The sequence below is a fragment of the Squalius cephalus genome, assembly GCF_949319135.1.
Source record: "Squalius cephalus genome assembly, chromosome: 15".
NCBI lineage: Eukaryota > Metazoa > Chordata > Actinopteri > Cypriniformes > Leuciscidae > Squalius > Squalius cephalus.
The window spans coordinates 22,780,582-22,808,161 of NC_137136.1; the positions used below are offsets into that span (position 1 = coordinate 22,780,582).

General features: G+C 37.0%; 3 protein-coding genes and 1 long non-coding RNA gene across 6 annotated transcripts in view; 1 reads left to right on the top strand and 3 right to left on the bottom strand.

The window, feature by feature from the left end:
- plekha8 (pleckstrin homology domain containing, family A (phosphoinositide binding specific) member 8) overlaps positions 1–6,711 on the bottom strand; it is an 11,490-nt gene extending 4,779 nt beyond the window's left edge. Inside the window, exons 1-9 of the mRNA XM_079895803.1 lie at positions 6,567–6,711; positions 6,074–6,190; positions 5,038–5,193; positions 4,467–4,597; positions 3,361–3,519; positions 3,216–3,256; positions 3,037–3,131; positions 2,651–2,939; positions 399–484 (exon numbers count right to left, since the gene is read on the bottom strand). Coding sequence (XP_079751929.1) covers positions 399–484; positions 2,651–2,939; positions 3,037–3,131; positions 3,216–3,256; positions 3,361–3,519; positions 4,467–4,597; positions 5,038–5,193; positions 6,074–6,190; positions 6,567–6,615 — 1,123 coding nt within the window. The 5' untranslated portion in view covers positions 6,616–6,711. The remainder of the gene's footprint in view (positions 1–398; positions 485–2,650; positions 2,940–3,036; positions 3,132–3,215; positions 3,257–3,360; positions 3,520–4,466; positions 4,598–5,037; positions 5,194–6,073; positions 6,191–6,566) is intronic.
- A 1,167-nt stretch (positions 6,712–7,878) lies between these two features.
- On the top strand, positions 7,879–10,059 carry fkbp14 (FKBP prolyl isomerase 14). The gene is made up of 4 exons (XM_079895934.1): positions 7,879–8,274; positions 8,714–8,865; positions 9,273–9,400; positions 9,499–10,059. Exons 1-4 carry the CDS (start codon positions 8,078–8,080, stop codon positions 9,655–9,657), a joined length of 636 nt encoding a protein of 211 aa, XP_079752060.1. The 5' UTR covers positions 7,879–8,077; the 3' UTR covers positions 9,658–10,059.
- Positions 10,060–10,259: 200 nt separating this feature from the next.
- On the bottom strand, positions 10,260–12,355 carry LOC307173111. The gene is made up of 2 exons (XR_013823807.1): positions 12,199–12,355; positions 10,260–11,857 (listed from the first exon to the last, which is right to left on the bottom strand). It is a non-coding gene; the product is annotated as an uncharacterized lncRNA (long non-coding RNA).
- A 989-nt stretch (positions 12,356–13,344) lies between these two features.
- The window catches only part of chn2 (chimerin 2), a 45,124-nt gene continuing 30,888 nt past the window's right edge, over positions 13,345–27,580 (bottom strand). For all 3 annotated transcript variants that reach the window (XM_079894910.1, XM_079894912.1, XM_079894911.1), the window contains exons 10-14: positions 24,213–24,386; positions 16,146–16,223; positions 15,747–15,884; positions 14,885–14,990; positions 13,345–14,508 (exon numbers count right to left, since the gene is read on the bottom strand). In XM_079894910.1, coding sequence (XP_079751036.1) covers positions 14,337–14,508; positions 14,885–14,990; positions 15,747–15,884; positions 16,146–16,223; positions 24,213–24,386 — 668 coding nt within the window. In that variant the 3' untranslated portion in view covers positions 13,345–14,336. The remainder of the gene's footprint in view (positions 14,509–14,884; positions 14,991–15,746; positions 15,885–16,145; positions 16,224–24,212; positions 24,387–27,580) is intronic.

The following is a 27,580-nucleotide window of genomic DNA, read 5'->3' on the forward strand; positions in this document are numbered from 1 at the left end:
ACTGTATGTTCTTAAGAAGAAAGTGCTGTACAAAAGCTTTCATAAGTGATTGCTGCTACTGCTGGACTTTATTTTCTTGTGGTTCTGGGATCCTGCAGATACTCACCGAACTGTCCCAGTATAAAGACATATCAAAGCATGCATGACTATGCCTGAGGGAGAATGAGGGATTAACTGTGCAGACTAATATGAGATGCAGAAAAATGAATCAAGGGCACATGGCAAGCCGACACATGCACAGAGTGTCAGAAATCAATGTTCCCACGAGTCTTTTACAACTTTTAATAAGCACAACACTAATGAGAGCAAAGACTGAGATAGCCGACAGAACTGACCGAAGGAAAAAGACAAAGCAAAGAAAGGGTGGAAAATGGAGAGTGAAAGATAGAGTGTCCTACCTAAAACTGGTACTATAGCATAGCAAGAATCCAAAAAGGCCTGTGTGGGAATACCACTGTTGTCCTCCAGTATTATATCACTAAATCTACAAGAAAAAAAACCACAGACATTCACACAAGGACAATACATGTGAATTAGTGCACACATCAACAGAGAGCACATTTATTTGATCAAATAAAACACCAAATACAAAAAGCAGGCATAGCCAAAGCAGAAGAAAACCGGTTTGGAGCATGCATTCCTTAATTGAGAACGGCACACATTAAATACATGTTTAGTACATGAAAAATTGTACAATCTTCACACAGTGGTATAATACTGACAAGGTTTTATATCTAAATACCAACCCATTGTTTTTATAACATTACTGGTTCAATTCAATTTAGTTTCAGCCCAATGAAGGTTGTTGGAACAGATCAGTGCTGTAGTTATATGATGACCTCATCATTACATAAAGAAGATGAAAGAATTATGTATAGCAAAAGAATCTACAAACCCTCATCACAGGCCGGGTCTCGTTTTGAGTGATCAAAAGAAAACATACCATGATAAACATTTAATCATGGACCATTTGTCTTTCAAATCTTTACATATTGAAACCATTATATATGAAACTGTGAGACAATTAGATCATTGTTTTGGAACTTTCCACAAACAGGGTACAAATTACAGTCTTAAAACCTTTTCTTTTCCAGCAACGAAGGTGCTTGTCTGTTAAATTCCGAAAGTCATTCTAAATATTATACGAGTTGTTTTAACCCTGTTACCAAAATTTCATAATTGCCTTATTTTCAAATACCTATTTTAAACTTCATAAATAAACAAAATAGTCTGCTAGCTACTTTGAGATTAAATATTGCTGTAATTTTTTTTCAGATCAAGTTATACAAAACCACAATACAAGAAGTAACAGTCAATATACAGATGCGTTAATAAACTTTAATATATTTGGAAGGTAATTAGTTATCAAACTTGTGCTAGCTTATTAAATTGTATGCGTTTTATTTTCATAGTACTCTTGCATTAAGACATTAACAATAAACAATTACAGGGATTATTTAACAGAAATAATACAACTTCACTATATTTAATACTGGCATTTTGAGTGTTTCCGCATTACGTTGCAGCTGTCAAAATTCGTTTTGTTGTTCTGACATGGCGAAAAAAATGGGATTTGTACCTCTACTGCAGTAAAAAAATATATGGGAGACCAAACTGTACCCTATTTGTGGGAAGTGCCTTTTTTAAACCATAATCTAATCAGGCTAGACTCTACAAATTATCTCATAGACTATTAGTGCATTGTTTTTGTTTGTTCGGATATGTCCAACTTGTTTTCTGTGTTATTTCACAGCATTCACAAAACAGATTGTTAAAGTCGGCATGAAATCAAAATTGACAAATCTTCTTTTTATATGTAATATTGTAGTGTTTATTATAAATGATTTATCTGTGCACTTCATTATTTTTTTAAAATTCATGTACCCTTATAATCTTTAATCAAATACATTACCCTTCCCTCCCCACTCGAAACGACCTCTCTTCTCTTTTGGTCACGTGCCATGGCGAAAGGGTGCGGCCAGAGCCGATGAGGGTGCGGCTATCGAGATGCTCTCGAGGGTGAACTTGACTGATAACAGAGAATGTCTAATAAGGCTGATAACTTGACTTGACTCATCTTGGTTCGCGGGAATAATAAAATAAAATAAAAAATCCTTCATGGGAGGGTAACGGTGGGGAGTCCGGTGGAGAGAAATCCTCCACAACTGAATGTAAACTGGCATTCAAATCTGCCTCCATTTTGTTTGCAACGCCCAACCTCCAACGATCCAATCAATTCCCGAAGGACGAAATCAAGCCCCGCCCTACATTTTTTTCTAATTCCAGAAGCCTTTTCACTCGGATATACGTCACAACAAGGAAAAAATGACAATCTCAACTTCCGTTTCATGCCGACTTTAACTTGCACTTAACCTGGACATTCCTTATTATGAAACAGACATGATTGATAATGTCACTTTATCGCATTGCACCTGGTTCCTTAGAACACAATGTTACTATATGGAGATTTCTAGTCCCTCAATCTAGATTTTCACTGAAATGCTGACATTTCTGTAATACAAAATTCTAAGAGAAGTGTTAGCTATAACTTTACATTAACAAAGGAAAACTGGATTCTGAATTGTGTAAATGTGTGCAGTGCATTCATCTCGTTTCTTCAGAGGATCACAGCAACGGAGGCGCCTCATACCTGTGGCTCATGGTACTGAAGAATGTGTCCACCTTATCTTCCTCTTCCTGTGTGTTCTCAGACTGAGGCTTGTTCACTTCCAGGTCAGCCTGGATTTCTTCAGTGACCATTTCTTCTTTGTTCTGTGTGGGGCTATGGGAGACTTCCACTTGTTTTTCTTGAGCACGGTCTGCTTCTTCTGGTGGTTTGTCCTTCTTCTCTCCTACAGGTTCTTCAGGGTCATGTGTGCTTGATGAAGAGCCATTATGAGGCTCCATGGGCTCCTCTTGGTCCTCCATTAAACCACTTCCTAAACCAAACAAGACAGACAAGATAGGAAATGAGAGTTGAGGTAAGTCAAAATGTAGCACCAGTTCTGAATCCGACTGGCTTGATGCTTGGCAAACCTGTAGGTATGCTTTCTTGAGGAGATGGAGGTGGTTCATTTTCTGGTCCACTCTCATGTGCTGATGTTCCTGAGGTGTTTATTAAGTCCCTTTGTCTGCACAACACACATTTTCAACATTTTAGGGACAAACAAAAGCACACCTGACCCACAAGAGTCCATTAACATTGCTGAACTCACGTTTCTCCTTGGTGCTGATTTTTTGGATCAGTAGTTTTGATCTATGGAAATAAGAAATGTTTTAGGTTCTGACAAACTGAATTAGAATTACAACAGCACAAACATAAGAATTTTCCAGTTGGTGATTACGGTGTATTTAATATACCTTCAGAGGTTTGATGGCAGCCACAGGAGGAGAGCCTGGAGGGGTCTGACTCAGAAGTTCTGGATTGAAGGTTCGGCTAGCAATCTGCATACACTCCTCCAGGGTCTTTAAGAAGGTGGTGCATGTGGACTTCACTAGATTTCCTGTCTCATCCCCTACCTGAAACCAACACATACCAAAACTGAATTTCCAGAGCCACTTGACCAGTCTGAACAGAACAGGACAGCTTTTTGACCCTTGGTTTTGTGATAAAGACAAAGCACACACATTTAGTTCACACTTGGCAGGTTTGGTTTGATTAAAACAAACCCTGGTGCGATTACTCTGTTAGTGCGATTCATCTGAATAAGTGTGATGGCTGCCATCAGAACCCTAGTGCCCTGCGCACCCAAACAAGTGGACCGCGAACGCTAAAAAGATGGATCTCTGTCCACTTCCAAACAAACTCTGGTGCGATTTGAATGAAATATGAATGCAACACGGACAAAAGACATGCAAACGAACCAAAAGCAGGACATGCGACCCATAAAAGGACAGAATCCTCAAGCATTCCGGCTTTTTCTCATCATAGTCTTGATTTTGCTCATCACAGTTCGGTACAGGCATCTCCTCGCATTTCGTTTGTGTGTGTGACAGAGGGATTCCTGCCGCTGTTTTGAGTCCTTTACACATTTTATAAGCTCTTCACGAGTTCTCAGCTCCATTATATACCACATCATATGTACAAACGTACAGCGAGCGCATTTAACCCAGCACACAATGTTCGATAATAAAATATACATCATAAAAGCTGTTTTTTTGTTTTGTGCCTTTAGGTTCAGTGTTAAAAATAACTGTGTGACCGCTAAGCGAACCAGGACTAAATGTATAGTTTTCTTTTTTGGTTCGGACCAAAAGAACCAAGAGAACCGAACTACAAGTGTGAACACACCCTTAGAATGATAAGGTATGAAAAGATAAACTTATAACCCTGCATTATTGATGTTTGACGAGCTTGTAAATTGTTCAATGGTATACATGTTTCCTCAATTATGTCCTTGAAGTACGCATAGTAAAGCAGAAGGCAGTCGAGGTCGACACTGAAAATCAACACAACACTCCCTTACCTCCTCAGAATCAGCTGTCATCTCCGCTAGAGGACTTTCTTGTATTTTGTTCACTTGCTGAAGGAGAAGGTCACAGTAAAGCCTTAGCTCAGACATTTTTGTTTTCAGAGCCTCTGAGCTTTCCTGGAGTTCTAAGAAAATAGAAGAGACTAGTGTTGACACTTGCTTTCTTCCTAGACAGTTCTTTGAAGAATTGCAAAATGAGGAACCATCAGTTGTGTAATTTAATTTGAATCCCATAAAATGGGTTTTGCTTCCTGTATTGACACATTGTCTGTCGAAACAGGAAGTTCGTGCCAGGACACAAAATATTTTTGGTATAATTTTTTTCCTGGAAGTGTAAGACTATAAATATTCAATGTGTATAACTCCTTATAAGTTCATTTTGTCATATTGTAGGAGCTAAAAATCCATAGACACGGACTAAAAACCACAACATAATATGTAAACTACCCTACACTATACCCTTTAAATTACTTTATCATATTTCACTGTCATACTAGCACAAAAAGAAAAGCCAGATGATCTACAGAGAATATCTTGTCTACTTCAGCAGAAATACAACACTCACCCTTCTCTCTCTTGGTTCGGTTGTCTGTAAGACAGGCTTTTGCAGTCCCTAACGCCACAAGCCATTTCTGCCTCTCTGCTGCATTAATTGCCCTGAGATAAAAGTACTGTTCTCCTGGAATGATCAGATCAACCCTTGTGAAATCCGATGGGTGAACTACAATGGGCAGAGGGAGGACAAAGAAGATGGATTAGCAAAGTATACCTTCTGTAAGGTCATTCACAATAGTTGTAATACAGTACTTGGGTGTTTCTTCAACTACGGACATTTTGGGGCCTGTGGACTGTCAAAAATAATGTCTCTTCACACACTCTTACTAGTTTGTTTCATTAGTCTAATATGTTCAACAGTGAACACACATTAATCACAAACTTTCCCCCTTATTTTATTAAGAAAAGCAATAATGATTTCAGCCACAGTGTCATTTACACCACATCTCAAATGAAGTATTACGTTTAATAGCATTCTATGGTGGAAATGATGGCAGGGGATTTTTCTGGGACATTTTTCGAATAAAATAGCTGACACATTTGTCTTTTAAAGGGCTAACTTCATATCTAGCATTTCATGTATCCTAAACACAATTAAATAATATTTTCACTCTTTTTGATGAAATTACAGGTTAGAAACTTTTTTATTATTCTGATCATGTCTCATATTTGATCTCAAGCTCTTTACTGTTTTAGCATGTATTAAGGAAATATTGTTTAATGTAGCAGTGGCAATAATAATACATCATTTTTCACACAATAAATATCAAAATAAGTTATAACCATGTAATAATTCATACTTTTACAATGATTTTTTTATAGCTGGGTTTGATAGTCTGGGACTTAGAAAAGTGTAAAATCATAATTTGGAAAGTAGAAAAAATAAGTTCTGATGGTATGATAAAATCAACCCCTGGGCATGGGACATAAAGTTCCTGAAGATTGCGCAAGCGTATTATTACATCCTGAAGCATATGAAGAATGGATGCTTGTGATGTAACCGTTATTAGGTTTCCTGCTCAGGTTAGGCATAAACTTTCCCTTACCCTGTATTTCACACACAGATATTTTGATGCTGCCCTTGCATCCTTTCCATGCATCTTCTTGAGAGTCATAGTAGGAAAGAGTGCCTCCTTCAAGAACAAACCAACGGGGCTGCCAACCTTCAAAAGACACAAAGGAGCCATAATGACATTTGAAGCTGACGCATGTAACAATGTATCTGGATGACGTTTAAGATACATGAACATAATGGCTTGACTTGTTTTTCCAGTCAAGAGGCTTTTAACAACACATTCCAATACATAATATTAGGAACTTTTCTGCGAATGTTTTTTTTTTTTTTTTTTTTTAGCAGTTGAAATGTATGTGGTTGAGTTGGTCACTGCTTTGGATAAAGTATCGACACAGAGAGTTAAAGAGGATGATGGCTTAACTTCATTTATACACTACTAAAGCTAGCAAACAGGCTAATTTTGCTTTACACAGACTTCCCTTTTACACATAACACATAACTATTAACTGACGCAGCATACATACCACTAATATAGTTGGTCCATTTATAGAGAACTCCCTCCATGGTAGACATTCTCTTGACAATTCATTACTTAGTCGTGGCAAGACTGAGCCCAACACAGCCGCTTTGAGAAACTCGAGATAATTCTTACCTACGCCAATTGTCCGTAAAAGACGCAAAGCTACTGCTGGGAGTTGAGGTTACGCAAATGATTTTCGTAAATGCTTCGAGAGTACAAATCCATGTGATCATAGAAGGATCGGCCCACGCGCATGACGTCTGTGGGATTTTCTCTTAGCGCATCTCTGATTGGATACAGTACGAGAATGTGGGCGTTGTTGTACTGGGACTATGTGTTTGACGTCCAATGAAAATTGAATATTGGTTGTTAAGGCGTGTCTTCAAAAGAATCTGACCAATAATAATACAGGGTTGGATTTTAGGGTGGTAACGTTTACATTGGGATCTGGGAGTGTGATCTGAAGTCCGTCTCATTTCTTCGAGTCGGTTCTTTTGAACAGGTCGTTTTAAAAGATCATACTCAACGAGTCTTTTACGCCATTGAGTTATGACATCTAAACGTGGCATATTACATTCTCATTCTATACTGATTTATTATCAATAAAATGTTAAATGTTACTCAGTCAAATTAGAAATCTTTTCTAACAATATAAATCATTCTCAATATCAATTTAACACATTGCTGAATAAAAGTATTAATTTATTTAAAAAAAATGAAAGACAAAAATTACTGACCCCAAACTTTGTTTATATTAAATATTGTATATTGTTACAAAAGATTTATATTTTAAATAAAGGCTAAAAAAAAAGTAGGCCTATCACAGGTTATAAAAATATATATATATTAAGCAGCACAACAGTTTTCAACAATGATAATAAATCCGCATATTAGAATGATTTCTGAAGGATCATGTGACACTGAAGACGATGATGAAATTTCAGCTTTGCATCACAGAAAGTAATTCTATTTTAAAGTAAAAAAGAAAACCATTATTTTAAATTTTAATAATATTTCACAATGTTTTTTCCTGTATTTTTCATCAAATAAACGCATGCTTGATGAGCATAAGAGACTTTTTTCAAAAACTTTAAAAATAATAATGTTTCCAAACTTTTGACCGTGTTCTCATAATACTAAAATTCATGATCACTTGGCTAGTTTAAAATTTCAGTAAGTTTCATATATTTTAATAAGTCATACAATCACCCATTAACATTTCTACTATTAACTACTGTGTGTGGACACTTCTCACTCGGTACTGAATTGCTCGGAATTATTTAGACAGCTTTGTGAACAGGTTCGAACAATTCATTGAAGAGAGTCGACTCAAAAGAACGATTCGTTAACGAATCGGACCAACATCGCTAGTTTTTGGGAAAGACCCCTGCAGAAACTTTGCTTGCCACGTAGTCGCGGCTGCACAACTTGTACTTTGTGAAGCTTTTCATGCTTTGTTGTGTATGAACCATCAGCTTAACAGTAAGAGGTTGTTAAACTGTTCTTGATATTAAAATGATTCCAGAATTGTGGACATGCATTTTCTCTGCATTCTTCTTTTACGTGCATGGAGCAAAACTTCCGGAACCAGAGGTGAAGATAGAAGTTCTGTACAAACCTTTCCTTTGCCATCGTAAATCCAAATACGGGGATATTCTTCTGGTGCACTACGATGGCTTTCTGGAGAGTAATGGCACAATGTTTCATTCCAGGTGACATCTAATGAAGCATCTACTGCATGTTCATAAACTTTAACACTGCACACTGCAAGAACAGACTGTGTTAACCTAAGCCTGCACTTTTGCTCTGAGAATTAATTATAATAGTATAATAGAATTCAACTATAGTTAACTGTCCACATGTGTTTGTAGCTGTTGAATACACAACATTTAAGCTTAAACAGCCATGTTTTGGAACATGTTAGTTTGTTTCTGATATAAGGTGAGCATTAGCATGGTATAGCATGGTCCAAAAACAGTTTGACCAGTGACCACCTTTAGCTTGTTATCTGGTGTGTTGCTGGACCAAGATGGTCTAGTTTGGACCAACTAGACCAGCTCATGTTCCAAAACACAGCTGCCAGCTCAAGCATGTCAAGAATGCATGTCTCTAGAGTTTAACAGAGTTTTGCACATGTCTTGTAATCGGCAGCCGTCATCATGGAGACAAAAACCCTGTCTGGTTCACATTGGGGATCCGTGAGGTGATAAAGGGTTGGGACAAGGGTCTTCAAGGCATGTGTGCGGGGGAGAAGAGGAAGCTGACTATCCCTCCATCTCTTGCATATGGCAAAGAAGGCAAAGGTTTGCCAGCAAGACGCATATTCATAAAGCATTATTTGAGGAACTTTGGCTTCCTACACCTTCTGATATTGAACTTGTCATTGACGTTGCATTGAAGGAATAGTTCACCCAAAAAATGAAAATTCTTTCATCATTTATTAACCCTCAAGATGTACTAAACCTGAATACCTGTATACCAAATAGTTGATGGCCCCCATTGACAAATACTATGGAAGTCAATGGGGACCAGAAACTGTTTGGTTACCAACATTCTTCAAAATATCGTCTTTTGTGTTCAACAGAAGAAAGAACTTCAAACAGGTTTAGGGAAAATAAATGATGACATAATTTTTATTTGAGGGTGATCTAAAACACCCCATACAAAAATAACTTACATGATCTTGCCAATGGTTATGCTCTGTACTCAGGTAAAATCCCTCCGGAGAGCAGTCTGATCTTTGACATCGAGATCATGGAGATCCGAAATGGGCCCAGGTCACATGAGTCCTTTCAGGAAATGGACCTCAATGATGACTGGAAGCTTTCCAGATCCGAGGTTTGTTCACAACCGTGTGTCAAAAAGCAGCTGTTTCATGGGTTTCAGAATAGTAATTTATTTCAGGGAGTTATTTGTGTTATTCCTTTCTATTTCAGGTCAAAGAATACTTGCGCAAAGAGTTTGAAAGACATGGATACGCCCCCAATGACACCCATCATGAAGTGATGGTTGAGGACATCTTCCAAAAAGAAGACGAAGACAATGATGGATTTATATCATCCCGGGAGTTCACTTATAAACATGATGAACTATAAATACACACTCCTGCAAAACCACAGCAATGTTTACCTTGAAAAGATTCCAATATTTACCTTCAGAGATTTGCAGTGTGTCAGTATCATTTCACATAATGTTACGGTAGATATAAACAGGTTTTCTGTTATCTACAGGTCACGTGTGTAAATAAATTTTCTTTTTTTTCTTTTATATATACACTCAGGTGGTATAAGGTTTGTTTGAGCTGTTTGAAGATTTTAGGTCTTTTTCAATGGCAAGATGAAAATTGAATTCTGCTCAAAGAGAATTTTTTTTTCTTCCCAAAATTGCCTGTTCTCTGAAATATTGAACCTTTCAGAACATTTCAGTGCTGTTTATTTTATAGTACATGTGTGTGTGTTACTTCAGAGCCAAATAAATTATGCATACTGTTTACAATATTTAGAACATGTCAAAGTTAATTTGTCAGGAGTTGCTTTTTTCTTTTAAGGTATAAAATATATCAGTTTTGTGCTGCTCATCACTGTTGACATTGTAGTTTTATACACCATCACTAGAGGGAGCTCTTCTCTTAGCCTGTTATAGCCTGTTATAGCCTGCCATGACACAAATAACTTGAGATCATGCAAATCAAATTAAGTTGTGTTTTTTTTTTTTTTGATTGGTGATTATCTGCAATGGCTCTTACATACATACCATAGATAAAAACATACTTTAGTTATTAATAATGAACAAAGGGACAGAAAACTCTGAGACATGCAGTTAAAATGCAGTCATGTGGCCTTTCATTGAGAGATGGCATAGTTATCATCACACACCTTCATAATGCAAACTAGTTTGTGGTGTGGAATACAATTTGGAAACAACATTTACTCAGAGCCATGTTTAACAACATTCCATTCTTTTACTATGGCATTACACAGTTACATAAACCTTTTGTTACATTAGTTACATTTACAGTGTGTGTGTTTAAGTATGTTTACCTAACCAGTTTGCTCCAATGGCTGTCTCAAATCACTTTGGACAGAATTATCTGTTTAATTGACATATTGATATTCACTCTTTACTAAATATAAATTTGAACAAGCTTAATATTGAAACAAATGACATAAAAACTAAATGTTAACGCATTAGCCTCTGCATATGGTCACCTGATACAATTGTTATTTCTATTTCTATTGTAATGTAAATTAATATTATCAGTTCTGAAATATTGTTCTACCAAATATTTTTTTAAGAAACATTTTTCCGAAATAAAATGGTAAGCCTAACTTCTCAAACGTGCAATATGTATAGGCTAATGTAGATCAAACCGAATTTCCCCTCGACAATCGGGGGAAAAAACTACATATCAGGGTAAAAAAAATAAAATTGAGCTTATACATCATATCTTCTGTATTTCTTTTCCTTCATTTACGGTAGCCTAAAACACTTCTTTTAAAATCCATCTTTAAAATAAATAGGCTAAGAGACTTTTCTCTTAAAAAAAAAAAAAAAAGCTAAACAATAGGCTAAATACATGAGCCTACAGAGTAAATGTATTTCTTTTTGTAGGCTTAATTCATCCATTCATGAAGCGTTCAGTGTCTCTAAGAACAACCAGCAGTAAAAAATAATAATAATAATAATCATAATCCCAGATTACTACTGCAGCAGAGAGTAACAGGTGTCATTGTCAGTCACTGAAATTGAAATCAATGGCCCCAGCAAATTATGGATTTCTTCATTACATCCTCTCTACACTGCAAGCGAACGACGCAACGCGACAAAATCACAACGCTCTTGCGACAGCGGGACGGCTGAAGATTCCATTCACAAATCGCAGAAGACGCCTCGCGCGCTTGCAGTGTAAACAGCTCCATTATAAACAGGTTATTTTTGTTGTTGAGTAAATTGGTTAGCTGTGCTACTTCGCGACAGCAATGTTTTTGTCATAAAAGTTGTTCTCGGGCATGGTGACCCGCACTTTTCGTTTCTCCTTGAAACGGCCAGACCGTGAAACTGTCCAATTTCTGCGGCACGTGTTTTCGTTAAAGGAGGGCTCGAGCTGAGAGTCGTCGTAAGTCTCGTCGCTGATCAGATTGTTGCTTTTGTTCTCGCTCCCAGTTTGTTTCGCTGACGTCTTGTCCGAATTTCCAAATTCCTGTTGGGTTTCTTTGAAATTGTTCTTGTTTCTCCCAGTTAAGTTTTTCCACCAGGAGTATCTGTCTGCCATTCTGTCTTATTCTTCAATTCACACTGAAATGCACATTATTAAGGTTTATAAAACAAAAACTACACCAATTACAATTATATACCTAAAAAAGTATGATTAATAAGTTATGACAACATATGTTCTTACATTGCTTTAACTCACTAAAATAAGTTAAGGAATTTCCAACTGTATTCAAGATTCAACTAAAGTCAGTTCAATGTAATTTAAGTTGAAATGACTTAAACATCCAAGTTGATTGTAGGCTACTTAAAAATTTAAGGCAGCAACTTTTTTTTACAGTGTTATATATATACATATATAATATAATATATAAGCATGTCCTCAAGATAAAGTTATTTCTGTATCATCCATCAGAAACACTCACCTCAGCAGCCGGTGTGTTAATGTCAGTCAGAGACTGACTGTCAAGTCTATCGTTTCTTTTACGAAAACATCCAACAGAACAACCTTGTGGCTCTTTTTTGTTTTTTGCCTATATCCAAACCCACAACATCATGTAGCTCTGAAGCAACAGCTAAACTATAATAAGTGATGAATTCATTCATTTATACTTCACCTGCGTCTCAAACACCCTCCTTCATCTCTCCCATTGGTCTGTTGATCTCCTCCAGCTGCCCTCAGGAGGCTGGTTTCAGGTTCTCGCTTCACCTGTGATTTGGTAAAAAAAAAAAAACCAAAAAAAAAAAATCTCTTTGGGGCATACCGTCTCAGCTGTCTGATACTAAAACAATGCTGCCGTTCACACCCCTGAATTTGGAACAAGAAAACCGAGCTTAGAGAAAACCAACGCCTAGAGAGCTGACCGAGCACTAATTACAGCAACATATTTCACATACTGCAAATGTGAGGTGTTGCAGCTTCAAATAATGACACAAAAACTACATTCAGAAGTTCATTTCGACTGCCACTTCATTTTGAAGTCCAGAATAAGGTCTTCACAGATTAAAAAGTAACCAGATTTACATAATTTAATAAATCAGCATTTGATAAATTACAATCATAATTACAATCATTCTTCACAGAAAATATCTTCAAAAAACAAATTGTAGAAAGGTCTTATATCAAATAAACAATTTGAAGTCAAACCAAGGTGACTGTACCGTTTATCAACTTTTTTTTTTTTTTTCGAGGTGAATAAATGATCTCGCCTCAGGAGACTAAGATGAATACAATACAAACAATTTTGTTCTTGAAATGGGATCAAGTTCAATGAGGAAGGAACAAGCACTAAAGAAATGCTCTAAAAACAGTTTTTTTTTTCCAGTCACAGAATAATCACTCTATTGTTGTCAGGGTAAACAAAACAATTTCAAAGGCATGGGTTAAACACAGAATTATTAACACTGGATGAACAAAAAAATAACTATTTACACTCCATGTAAAATTAAAAAGTGCTTTACACATGATCTCAATTGTCTTGCCATTATAGTACATATACATTTACCAACCACATAACCCAAAATATATATATATATATATATATATATATATCTTTTTTTTTTTTTTTTTTAATTCATATTTGACAATTTGTTAGTTTCAAAATGCTAATTGACCATAGATTCATACATCATGAAGAGCATCAAGGTCAATGCATCATACTTGTTTGGCATCAGAGAAAAAAAAAAGGTACTATAATTTGATTTAAACAAAATGCCTTTCAATAATAATTCAAACTGTATTAAGCATGAATACACAATGTTACTCCATGCTTAACAGCATTTGTTTGAATAAAATAAAAAAGGTAAATGCGACTTTTTATAAAACGTCACAATTTTTTTTATTGCAAATTTATCTCACAATTCTGACTTTTTACCCCCAGAATGGTGAGTTTACGTTTCACAATTCAGATTTACTCACAATTTGTTAGTTTAACAAAAAAAAATGTATTGTGAGATATAAACTTGCAATTGTGAGAAAAAAGTCAGAATTGTAAGATAAAAAGCCACAATTACTTTCAAGATTATACCTTGCACTTCTGACTTTATTTCTCACAATTCCGAGTTTGTAAATTCAGAATTGAGATATAAACTTGCAATTTAAAAAAAGTAATTGTGATTTTTTAAATCTCACAATTCTGACTTTTTAAAAAAAATAAAAAAATTTTTTTTTACAATTGCGAGTTTATATCGCAATTCTATTTTTCACTGAACTGCAAGATTGTCTCACAATTCGACTTCATAACTTACAATTCTGACAATTGTGAGATGTAAACTTGGAATTGTGAGAAAAAAATATCAGAATTGACATTGCAAAAATCGACGTTGCAAAAGTCAGAAAAAAAAGGACAAAAGTCAAAATTGTGAGATAAAATTCGCAATTGCCTTTTTTAGTTTTTAAAACTTCCATAGTTTGGGGGTTTGAAACACATTGATTGAAATGTGCAATTACTTCCAAATTTCATATGCAAAATCTAAGGAGAAAACATAATATCTTCGAAATGTGTGGCAGGCCGCTTTTTCAAATGTACAAGCTCTTTAAAGTCTTTAAAAGATGTCTTCATTTTTAAAACAAGATGTCTTCATGCTCTATCAGGAGCTGAACAATCAGTTTCTGGTATCTCATGTCGTTGAGAGTGGCGAGCGTGTTCTGGTCCGGGGGCCTCATGAGCGTCGGGCCGAAAACGATTCCTAGGTTCTCTGAGTTCATGTAATTGTCCTTTTCGTACATGGTGACCCTGATGAACAGAGAAAAGACGTGGAAAAAACACCTCAGACAATATCATTTTGGTAATAAACACAGGTAAGTACGTGATATAATTTCCATGGTTAGGGAAATGCGGCAAAGCTGGCTTGACAAGCTCCTTGAGGATCATTTTAAAGGTTTCCTGAAGTGCACTGAGCTAAAGTGCCGTATTGGGTTTCCGGTTTCCTCCTAATCATTCTTTGAGGTTTTATATTGCAGGGTGACAGGAAGTAAACTCACTCTATAAAGCTGTAGGTAAAATGCTTAAATGCAACATAAACCTGAACACCCACCGGCTCAATGTGGAGTCATGAACTAAACGATGGGACCGGAACCTAAGGGAGATTCAATACATTTTGTGGTTTTACCTCTTCAGGTGTGTCATCAGGTACCGCAGGGCCTCATAGTGGGCTGGAGGAAGTTGGAGGAGACCATCATGAACTGCCTCGAGTCTGGAGTCAGGGTCTGTTATTTCTGATAAAAAAAAAAAAAAAAAGGGTTTTGAAAAATACTGTTCAGAATTATGCTAAAAACTGCCACTTTAAACACTTTACTGATGTTTAAACATAAAATTTGGTCCAAAATCTGAGAACACTAGTGAAAGTGATCATTTTTTGTATTTTTGACAAATATTTTCATATTTTTTTCCAATTAGAAATAACACTACCATTCAAAAGATTGTGATTTTTAATTTTTAAGAATCTAATGCTAACCAAGGCTGCAGTCATTTGATCAAAATATGGTAAAAAAGTCATATTGTGAATTATTTATGCTTTTTTTTTCCCTGTGAAGAAAAAGTTGAATTTTCATCATCATGACTCCAGTCTTCAATGTCACATGATCCTTCAGAAATCATTCTAATATGATGATTTGCAGAACATTTGTTCATTTCTTATTATTATCATCACTGTTGAAAACAGCTTTAATATTTTTGTTAACTGTCATAAAAAATTTTTTTCAGGATTCTTTGATGAATAGAAAGTTCTAATAAATCTTTAATTATAAATGTTTTAATGTCACTTTTGATCAAATGAATGTGCCCTTGCTGAATAAGAGTATTAATAAACAACAACTTATTATCCCCAAATGTTAGTGTATATTTAGTAGTTGTATACGGTAGTGTATATTTTCAAATAATATTGTAAAAACATTATTAAGGATAATCAAATCACAGATTAGAAGAGAAAACTCCTGGTTCAATGTCAGTGAAAGTGTTCTGAAGTCTCTTACTGGCTGCCTGTATGAATTTGGAGTAGACGTCATATGTGATAACTGGAATGGGCAGATCTCGCAAATAAAGCTTCAGAGCTCCAGCGATTATATTGATGTCTGAGTAGGTATTGGCACTGATGTCCGCCTTCTCACCATCTACGGAGGAGAATTAGTTATCTGTTATGAATAACAGATGATTCACTATACTTCACCAAGAATACATTGTTTTGACTGGAAAAAGCCTGGGCTTTTCCATCCAGGTTGAATGTTGATAGAATTACAGTGACATAAATGATTGCGAGTTCATCCAAGCATGTGAGAAAATGTAAAGAGACCAAATATTTGTTCAACACCTATAATACACATCAGGTTTATTGCACACATAATCTAAGGTAGAAGAGTTATTCTGCTACACACCTCTATCGAAGGCCAGCCGGACATCTTCTATGTGGTCTGTGAAGCCTGACACTCTGTACAGACCCTCTGATTTCAAACCTGAAAGAAGCAGAAGCAACACCTATTTACTTGAACTATCCAGACAGTGGGTTTGGAGGCGGACGTGTAAACTAGCATTGATCAAACTAGGGCTGCAACCAACAACTAATCGGATGATCAATTAATCTGTCGATAATTTATTCAATAAACGGAATTTTCTGCATATTGCCCAGTGTATCTATTATCGATTCACCTGTGTGTACAGGAACGTCATCCCTCACTCACTTATTCTGGAAAATTTATATGTGGAACAGTTATAAAGTCCTTCACTCACTAGACTAGACACTAGACAAGCAAACTCACTAGACAAGCAAGCTGGATGATACATTCTTAAAAGTAAAGGTTCTTCATTGTCATATATAGGTCCACGAAGAAACTTTAACATCAATGAAACCTTTCCATTGCACAAAATGTTCTTGACAGTGGAAAAATGTTCTTTAGATTATTCAAATCTTCATGGTTATTCACTGAAAGGTTCTTTGGGGAGCCCAAAAATGTTTCTTCTATGGCATCAATGCAGAAACCCTCTTTTGGAACCTTTATTTTTAAGAATGTATCCTCTGATAATGATATAATAATTGTATGGAAGATGCAATTTTTTTCCCGTTTATGCCAAAAATGATGATACTCTATTTGGATATACATTCTGATTAGTCATTTGTGGATTTGTTTAAACAGAGATTTGCAAACTTTTGATGCCAATGACCCCCAAATATGAGGAGGTACAGTCTTCATTGAATCTAAAAGCAGCTATATAATTATTTATCATATATATATATATATATATATGATAATGTATGCCGCTCTCAACATTGGAAAGGTCAAATCTGGTCTGTGACATTCGAGAGCAAGTCGACTGTGCATCTGCAACTTAGTTATTCACATGTATGTATATCTATATATGCAAAAGACATTAGTAGATGATTTTCACAGCATTTAGTTAATCATTAAAATGATAATTCTCCATGTGGATGTTGCATATTGAGTTCTACATAAAACACAAACACATTTCCACCTCTGAGGTTATCCCATTCCATCTGTAACTTATAACGTTAGCTCAGTGGTTTTCACAGCCATAAGTTGCACAATGCTGTGACATTTTCTGAAGAAATTTCATTGATTTGTTAGAGTGATGAAGAGTGTAATGTTAACCATTCCATGATGGCATACGTGTCAACGTGTCTAGAGTGGTCGAATGTAGCATCCACAGAGTTCCCACACCTTGGTTAACTTCAAATTCAAGGACCTTTCAAGGACTTTCCAGGTCCAATACCCTCAAATTCAAGGACTTAATGTGGGGACCATAGACTGTAAAAAATATGGACAAAGCGTCTGTGACGTCACCCATAGATTTTCAGAAGAAAAAAATTTCTTGGGAAATCCTAACCCCGCCCACCTTCTGGCCAGTCCGTATATGGGTAAATGACGCGAGTCCGGTTATTCTGCAAATGGTACAGCGCGCGTCACTCACCTCGCTCTGCTACTCCGGTTATCTCTGTATGTATATTTTAGGCAACAATAAAACGAAATAAGTTATAAAACACCACACTGCCTCTTTTCGCTTTCATTTAAAGAAATCTTAAACATTATAGCCACACAAATGTGGTTCAGGCAACGCGTATTGATTATATTCACTGCATATAACGTTAGCCTATTTATAACAAAACGAAATATAAAACTAACCCTGCATCTTTTCGTTTAAATATAATATAAAATATTAAACATTTTAATATGGTCCAGGCAATATGTGCATTTGTACTAAACAACAGATGTTGCAGTAAACAACATTACAGACCATCTTTGTTGTATTAAAATTTAAAAATGACAAAACTCAACCCAGTCTCTTTTAGTTAAATTTCAGTTTTATCAATATTAGCCATTATAAAAGTATAAGTAAAAGGTACAAGAAGCTAAAGGTACAAGAAGCTATACAAATAAAGCAAACAATTCAGTCAAACATACAAAGTCAGCGCTCTAGTCTAACCATACAACGGTAAAGTTAAATAGCTTATAAAGTTATGAAATTTCACTTCACTTAGCCCTCAGCCAAAACGATTGGCCAGGGAACAAATTATAGATTCACGTGACCAAAAATCGTTAGATATACACAAGACGAATTATATCTCATGTTTAACCACTACAGAGACGCCAGAGTCAGCGGCAAACGCCAGAACGACTAGCCGAGGAAAGGCTGTTCCCGGCGGGGTACATGAGCGCTGAGCGCCCGGTGATCGCCTGCATCTCACAACCTGGATAACATTTTCATAAATCTTTATAAATAAACCACAGATTTGAGCTTTAAACAACTACATTCTCGCCTGAAAAACTCTTAAAACTACATTTCATGATACAAAAACAGTAGTATTATATTTCAACTGTAAATTAAAAAATGGCGCTTCTTATGTTGTCATTCTCCTTGGCGCAGCCTATGCTTGTTATCAGCTGTCAATCAAGCTATCAATCAAAGTTAACCACGCCCTTATTTGGCATACATTTTATATCTAAATAACGTTACTATCTAAACTAACAAGTTAGAAAAAAATTCACCCCCCTCACAGTTGTCAGGCACTCGGAACCTATCGAAAAATAAAATAAAAGTCCATGGGACCAACCTGTAAAAACATGAATTTATGCTGTGAAAACGGACATTTTAACATGGGGTCTATGGACATTTGCTCCCTTTTGGGACCTTCCCCTAGCGGATTATCGATGTATTGCAGTTTTTCGCACTTCCGGGTAGGCTTAATTTTTCAGATTAGAATGTTGCCGCTTGGTGGGGACACATTTCAAGTGAGAGGAAGGTTACATCGTGTTACCTTGTAAGATACATTGTTGCGCATGTTCTCTAGACTCCGTCGCTATGGAAACAAAGACGCAATCACCCGCAAATGAATGTGTGGGTCTATGTAAAATACTTAATTTTACCTTTAAATACGGGACGATTCCGTATTTTAAGGGACGGGTGGCAACCCTACCTTAGTAATCTTCTTTGGTGAGCTAAATATCTTGAAATTAGCATTTTCCAGGCATCACGTTTCTGCGGTTTCAGACTATTTTTGCAATGTTCCACGGTGTGTCTGTGAACCGTTGAGGAACCATCATAGTAGTTTCGAGCGCGCGTGAGTGTCATGGCAACGTACAACACAAAGTACCTCACGCGGGAAACACGTAACGTAACGCGTAAATGCGCGTAACTAAAGTAAATCAAGCAAGCTAGTATGCATAGGCCACGAAGTGTTGGCGAAATAAAACATTAGCGAACCAGATGGATTAATATGGATTTTTTTCGAGAAAACTTTCAAGGACCTGTATCTATGTATGTTCATTTTCAAAAACTTTCCAGGCCCTTGAATTTTTTTTCAGATTCACAAACTTCCAAGGATTTCAAGGACCCGTGGGAACCCTGCATCCATGTATACATGTCTATGCCATTTACACTGTGCAAGTATAAAAGAGTAAGGGCCAGATTTACTAAACAGGGAAAATTAGCGTGAGAGCGGAATTCTAAAAAAGTGCCGATGGGAGTGAAAAGTTCTGCACGTGATCTACCGACGACGCACAAATTAAAGAACACAGACGCAGCCGGATCATTTCCATGACCAACACAATCTACCAAAAGCAGCGCAAATAAATGTCTGGTTTAAGACGTGCTTTTTTTGGGTGGTAAATAATGTCACAAATTCCAGTAAATTGAAGAGCGCAAACCTTAGTAAATCACCTTGCATGATTAATTTAAACACTCTCCTCCCATAAATGTTGCGTCTTAAGGGAAACTCCTTCAAAAATGCATAACTGTGTCCAACTGTACATAAAAATAACTGTGTCCATGCCTTTTCAGCGCTAATTTTTCACTGTGTGTCTTTAGTAAATCCTGACAGTTGTTTTTTTAACAGCAAGCTGTTAGGGGCGCATTACAGAAAGATCCTAACTATTTCAGTTAGGACCTCATTAAGGACAAAATATATAAAAAAATGTTGCCGGCTTGCCTCCTTCCAATAGTGCATCCTGGTGCCATGTGTTTCCCAGGTAAGTGAGGCACACGCACCCGGCCATCCACATGATGTAAAAGAAAACGTGATTCATTAGACCAGGCCACCTTCTTCCATAGCTCCGTGGTCCAGTTGGTGCTTTCGGCGGTGGACAGGAGCATGGGCACCCTGACTGCAGCCCCATACGCAACACACAGGTATGCAACCTCCGTGAAGTTGGCACCCCATAAAACGAAATCATTTCCAAAACTATGCCATTCGTTTGTGCTGCGTTTGTGCTGATTTGTGCCGCAAAAACCAACGTTTGTGCTGGTTTCGTGTTTGAGATATTGAACATTATTTTTTGGGTTGCGTGACGTCACTCTCCACCCCATGTCCTTCAAATCGCTCTAAACCGGTGTCATTCGTTTGTGCTCGGTTTGTGCTGGTTTGTGCCGTTAAAACAAACACTGTATCTGTTTTCCTTTCGCAGATATAACAAATTTAATGCGGGAGCTGTGACGTCACTCTCCACCCCACATCATCTAAATCGCTCCAAACCGGTGTCGTTCGTTTGTGCTCGATTTGTGCTGGTTTGTGCCGTTGAAAGAAACAGTGCAACTACGATCCCCTCTTAAACATAAAAAAATAAACTTTTTAAGTACAGTTACATAACTGTCCACCCCATATGGTCCAAATCGTTGCAAAACTGTGCCGCTCGTTTGTGCTCGATTTGTGCCGTTACGATGAACATTGTATCTTTTTCCCCTCCTTAGAAATAACACATTGGATTCGGGACAGTGACGTCACTCTCCACCCCATGCCGTCCAAATCGCCCCAAACCGGTGCTTTTTGTTTGTGCTCGATTTGTGCTGTTTTGTGCCGTAGAAATAACCACCATAAATGATTTCATTCTTTAGACATCACAAAATCTTTGGAGGAGTAGTAACGTCACGCAAGCAAGCCGCTCTTCATCCATCTCGTCTACAAACCTGTCCGGTTCGTTTGTGCTCGCACAGGGCCGCAGCTGCCAGTGTTCTTTTCTTTAGATAGGCCTATGGGAATGTTTTATTTTAGATTTGTGCTATTGACATTTGGTCTTTATATAATCACCAATGCACTACGATATGTAATGTATACTGTCACTACTCTGGCTGTAAGCTACGTGTGACTGAGGCTTAATTTTGTATTAAAATAAATTAAAATAACAAAAAAAAAAAAAAAAAAAAAAAAAAAGTATTTAAAAAATTGTGTAGTGTCTTAAGTTTTCTGAATAGGCCTACTTTTAACAGCTTACAGTGCCTGTTTGTGCTGTAAAAAGTTTTGTTTGTGCTGCTTCGTTTTTTTAGATATTGAAATCTATGAATTAGGCTATAATCTATAAAATCTAAAATATTAAAAAAATTGTCATTCTGTTGGCACTCAGGACACTCAGCCCTCAGGGCACTCCAAATTCAACCCAAATAGGCTCGTTCGTTTGTGCTTCGTTTGTGCTGGTTAACAAAGTATAATGTATAACAGTTTGGAAGTAACTTGCACAACACTGCTGATATTGTGAAAAACGATTAGCCTATAAATAGCCTAGATATTTTCTGTTTTAATGTAATTAAAATGTAATTTATTCCTGTAATGTCAAAGCTGAATTTTCTGTATCATTACTCCAGTTTTCAATGTCACATTATTCTTTAGAAATCGTATATGTTGATTTTGTGCTCAATTATTATTGGTGCTCACTGCTCAGTTAAGAAAGGCTCTTATATTTTATCAATGTTTAATAGGCCTACACATTGCTTGTTTTTTTATTTATTTATGTTTAATATTTTTTTGTGGAAACCGTGAAACCTGAGTGACCTCAGAATGACCTAAAAATATCATTTTAATGTCTAAAAAACCGAAGCAGCACAACACAAACGACACGTTTTGCAGCACAAACCAGCACAAACGACGTCATTGTCTATGCCTAATATTTTAAAGGCCGATGCAGCACAAACGAAAAATTATACCGGCACAAACGAAGCACAAACGAACGAGCCTATTTGGGTTGAATTTGGAGTGCCCTGAGGGCTGAGTGTCCTGAGTGCCAACAGAATGACAATTTTTTTAATATTTTAGATTTTATAGATTATAGCCTAATTCATAGATTTCAATATCTAAAAAAACGAAGCAGCACAAACAAAACTTTTTACAGCACAAACAGGCACTGTAAGCTGTTAAAAGTAGGCCTATTCAGAAAACTTAAGACACTACACAATTTTTTAAATACATTTTTTTTTTTTTTGGTTATTTTAATTTATTTTAATACAAAATTAAGCCTCAGTCACACGTAGCTTACAGCCAGAGTAGTGACAGTATACATTACATATCGTAGTGCATTGGTGATTATATAAAGACCAAATGTCAATAGCACAAATCTAAAATAAAACATTCCCATAGGCCTATCTAAAGAAAAGAACACTGGCAGCTGCGGCCCTGTGCGAGCACAAACGAACCGGACAGGTTTGTAGACGAGATGGATGAAGAGCGGCTTGCTTGCGTGACGTTACTACTCCTCCAAAGATTTTGTGATGTCTAAAGAATGAAATCATTTATGGTGGTTATTTCTACGGCACAAAACAGCACAAATCGAGCACAAACAAAAAGCACCGGTTTGGGGCGATTTGGACGGCATGGGGTGGAGAGTGACGTCACTGTCCCGAATCCAATGTGTTATTTCTAAGGAGGGGAAAAAGATACAATGTTCATCGTAACGGCACAAATCGAGCACAAACGAGCGGCACAGTTTTGCAACGATTTGGACCATATGGGGTGGACAGTTATGTAACTGTACTTAAAAAGTTTATTTTTTTATGTTTAAGAGGGGATCGTAGTTGCACTGTTTCTTTCAACGGCACAAACCAGCACAAATCGAGCACAAACGAACGACACCGGTTTGGAGCGATTTAGATGAGGTGGGGTGGAGAGTGACGTCACAGCTCCCGAATTAAATTTGTTATATCTGCGAAAGGAAAACAGATACAGTGTTTGTTTTAACGGCACAAACCAGCACAAACCGAGCACAAACGAATGACACCGGTTTGGAGCGATTTGAAGGACATGGGGTGGAGAGTGACGTCACGCAACCCAAAAAATAATGTTCAATATCTCAAACACGAAACCAGCACAAACGTTGGTTTTTGCGGCACAAATCAGCACAAACGCAGCACAAACGAATGGCATAGTTTTGGAAATGATTTCGTTTTATGGGGTGCCAACTTCACGGAGGTTGCGAACCTCTGTGTATTCTGACACCTTTCTATCAGAACCAGCATTAACTTCTTGAGCAATTTCAGCTACAGTAGCTCGTCTGTTGGACCAGCCTTCGCTCCCCACGTGCATCAATGACCCTGTCGCCGGTTCACCACTGTTCTTTCCTTGGACCACTTTTGATAGATACTGACCACTGCAGATCGGGAACGGCCCACAAGAGCTTCAGTTTTGGAGATGCTCTGACCCAGTCGTCTAGCCATCACAATTTGGCCCTGTCAAACTCGCTCAAATCTTTACGCTTGCCCATTTTTCCTGCTTGTAACATATCAACTTTGAGGACAAAATGTTCACTTGCTGCCTAAAATATTCCACCCACTAACAGGTGCCGTATTCACCTCACCTGTCAGTGGTCATAATGTTATGCCTGATCGGTTTATTTACACACACACTCTGTATTGGATTAAAACTAAAATTTTCAAATTGTAAAATTTGATCACTTTCGTTGCAACATTCATTGTTGTTTTTCTCTCAAATAAATACATTTTGAGAACTTAAAGAATGCTCTCTTTAATGATAGGCGTCAACCAGTAAGTCATAATGTGAAGAATGTTAGCGTATCTTCCTGTTGTTTTAAGTTAACTTTACACATTTTAATATGACAGGGAGACAGTGATTAATTGTCTTGCTGAAGGCCACAAAGAAGGTTTGAGCCTGGGATCTCCATACTAAAATGTTCTGATTATTTATAGCACTCCATTTTCGAAGCGATCAGTACCTCTGTGCTCGATCTCTTTGATGCACATGTCCAGAACCATCGGCCGCGGCGTGTTGTGGGCTTTGACCAGCGTGGTGAGATCACAACTGAAGACCTTCTTGATCCTGCGCAGGTCCGGCTGACAGTCGCTGGGCACTAGTTTGGAGCACTGTTTGTGCACGTTCAGCCCGCAGTCTGCAAGAAGCAACAGGTCAAGGGGTTAGAGGACTACGAGACAAAAGAGACAAAAAGACAGACTCCAAGAGACTGGAGAGCCGAAGAGTGAGTGTGTGTGTCTGATCGAGGGTATGTCCTCAGGGGTAAAGTATACGTGCAGAGACAGGTGTCAGTCAAGCTGGGTGGTAAAGTGTAACAATATACGTCACATGCTGTCGTGTGTTCGTGGCTATGTCAATCTGAGAACGTAACCTTGAGTTTGCCAGCAGGCCTACATACATACATACATACATACATGTATCCAAAAAGGAGAGACAAGCTGAAATGAATTTTTGTGGTAATCAACATTATACAAGTGCTGTTGATTGAGCGTAACTTGTATTGAGCCCGGGGAATATTACATGAACAATATTCCTAGAATGATAAAGACTTTTGATCTGTTCGATTGTGTTGCTTCAGAAGTCAAGTCACATGCTACCTTTATGCTGTTTCTGGCACTTGAAAATATTGGGTCCCATAATGATTATATTGGACAAAAACAGCTAAATCATTCTTTTATGCAGAAGAAAGAAACTTTTTAGTTATAATTTTAAGTTATAATTATACCCCTGTTGTTCATGTTTGTTCATAGCATATCAACTATTATTTATTTACACTTGATTTATACTTAATTATGGTGTAACGGTGTAAAAGTATTCTTCATTGTTATTTCATGTCAACCATTGTATGAACTAATGTAATCACATTGAACTTTACTGTTAAATGTGACCTTTTTCCTTATTACTGGTGCTTGCTCATATTCAGGGTTAGATATCTGAACAACCCCTTAAAGTATTAAACTTCGGCATGTAATGTGCCCCGCACCATTTCTGCTACAGACACGAATACCTCAAATGATCTGACAGGTGTTGAATCAGAATATTATGAATAGAATATTTAGCGAATATCATTAAGACTTGAGAGATTTTTTTTTTTTTTTACTTGAGCTAGTAAGCAACCACCCAGAACACCCTAGGAAACCCATAGCAAAGCTCTGGGAACCGCACCCAAGCATCAGTGGCGATGTTTCGCAATTTCTTCAAAAAAATGTAAAATGTAACAAAATTCTTGGTAGCAAGAATTATGCAACAAATAACGAGTGCAAAAATGAGTGCCATTTAACTCAACCATCAGAAGATGTGAAAAACGTAAGCAGATTTCATGTAATTTTAGGTGTAATAAACCTGCTTTGACACAGGGACAGTGGTGTGTGTGTGAAGTGGAATGTGGAAAAATGGTGGTCTTTCTTTCTGTGTGTCTCCAGTAGCATTCGCATGCTGTCCCACTGTTCCTCATCTCAAGCAATCCCATTAATCACTCTCTCTGTCCATTTTACTGCCTGCTTGGACCCCTCCTTCACATCTTTACGCCACAGAGAAAAAATAAGAAAAAACTCTATGTTCCTCAATATGGGCCTGGGGACAAATTCAACTCTGCTCTAATTCTCAATGTGTCTGATGACACTGGCTCGCCCGGGGGCCAATGTGAAATAAGAGCTCCTGTGTGAAAAGAAAAGGCTTGAATAATGGCCCAAACGGATGAGACCATTTACAGAGAGACAAACCAACAGTAATGCCTTGTGACTTGGATTGAGTTTACGTACAGTGTGTTTTGGGAAAGTGCTGTCAAACAATAACCAGCGCCGTATTAACATGTGATCTGACCAAACCTGTAATCATGGCATTATGGTGCATTTGTTTATCTAGGGCACATCAAAGAACATCCTGTATCGAAGATGGTTATCAATTTAATATGGCTGTTTTTTATAGATTTTTTTTACAAGACAAGACAAGACAAAGCAAAAAAACTAAAAGCTAAACAAAACCAATGCAAATCAAAAACGAAACGAAACAAAGGTATTGAGAGTTCACCCTAAAATGAAAATGAAGTCATCATTTATTCACCCTGGTGTTGTTCTAATACCGTATACCCTTCTTTCTTTTATGGACCACAAAATGATAATTTTCAAAAAATGTCCCGCTTGTACTCATCCATATAATGGCAGTGAATATAGCGACCAGCATCAAGGTTTATAAAAAAGATGCAAAAGTATCACAGAATGGACCAATGCTACACGTGTCTTATATCCCACATGTTCTGGGGGTATACGATAGGGTTTGGTGAAAACCAAACTGAAATTCAATGTATTATTTAACAAAAATCCTGACCTTGGCCATTGGTCTTTTGTGCACGGCTGCATGAGATGCACGTTTGTGAGACTCTATTAGCACCGCAGTTCACTTCGTCTTGTTCAAAAAAAGCACAAAGGTTGTGAGAAATCAATGAAATACAACGCCTAGAAATCCCAATAAAGTATCCGTGTACTTCCTTCACTGAGTCAAATATGACCAGACCAGAACTCCGTTAGAATGACTGTCGACCGATGTGAAAGTGATTACATATAGCTCAGAGAAGGTACATGGATTGTATTTCATGTCGCATTTTTGTTAGTCTTGATTTTATCACAACTTATTGTACTTTTCACAACCATGTACTTTTTCTGGGCGAGACGGAGTGAACCGCGACGCTAATAGAGTCTCACGAATGTGCATGTCGTGCAGCTGCATAGAAGACCAACGGCCAAGGTCAGGATTTTTCCTAAATAATGTGTTACATTTTCATCAAACCCTATCATATACTCCCAGAATACTATATATACGGCACGTGTCGCATCATACCATTCTGTGATACTTTTGCATCTTTTTTAAAAAGCTTGATGCTGGTTGCTATTCACTGCCATTATATGAACAAGTGCAAGCGGAACATTTCTTGAAAATTCTCCTTTTCTTGTCCATAAAAGAAAGAAGGGCATAAGGCATTAGAAGAACTATGAGTAAATGATGACTTCACCTTCATTCTAAGGTCAACTATCCCTATAAGGCAGATCATCCTGTCAAGGTTTATTTAGAGATAATGAGTGTCTGACAACTTAATAACATTTATTAATCTTGTTAATTAATAACAAGTTCATTAAGTTAATTCATAATGTTAAATTATATAGTTAATAGGTTACTTTCCATATACAAATAAAAATTTTTTTTATAAATTGTGTGTATAAATTAAAGGCATTGTTCACCCAAAAAATTAAAAAAACAAACAAACAAAACATATTTTGTGTTCCACAGTCATACAGGTTTGGATGGAACAATATGAGGGTGAGTAAATAATGACAT

What these genes read in the sequence shown, in the direction of transcription:
- fkbp14 (XM_079895934.1), top strand. Translation starts at nt 8,078, where the DNA reads ATGATTCCAGAATTGTGGACATGCATTTTCTCTGCATTCTTCTTTTAC. An exon ending in GGCACAATGTTTCATTCCAG is followed by an intron (nt 8,275 to 8,713) that starts GTGACATCTAAT and finishes TGTAATCGGCAG; the next exon opens with CCGTCATCATGGAGACAAAA. An exon ending in GGAAGCTTTCCAGATCCGAG is followed by an intron (nt 9,401 to 9,498) that starts GTTTGTTCACAA and finishes TTTCTATTTCAG; the next exon opens with GTCAAAGAATACTTGCGCAA.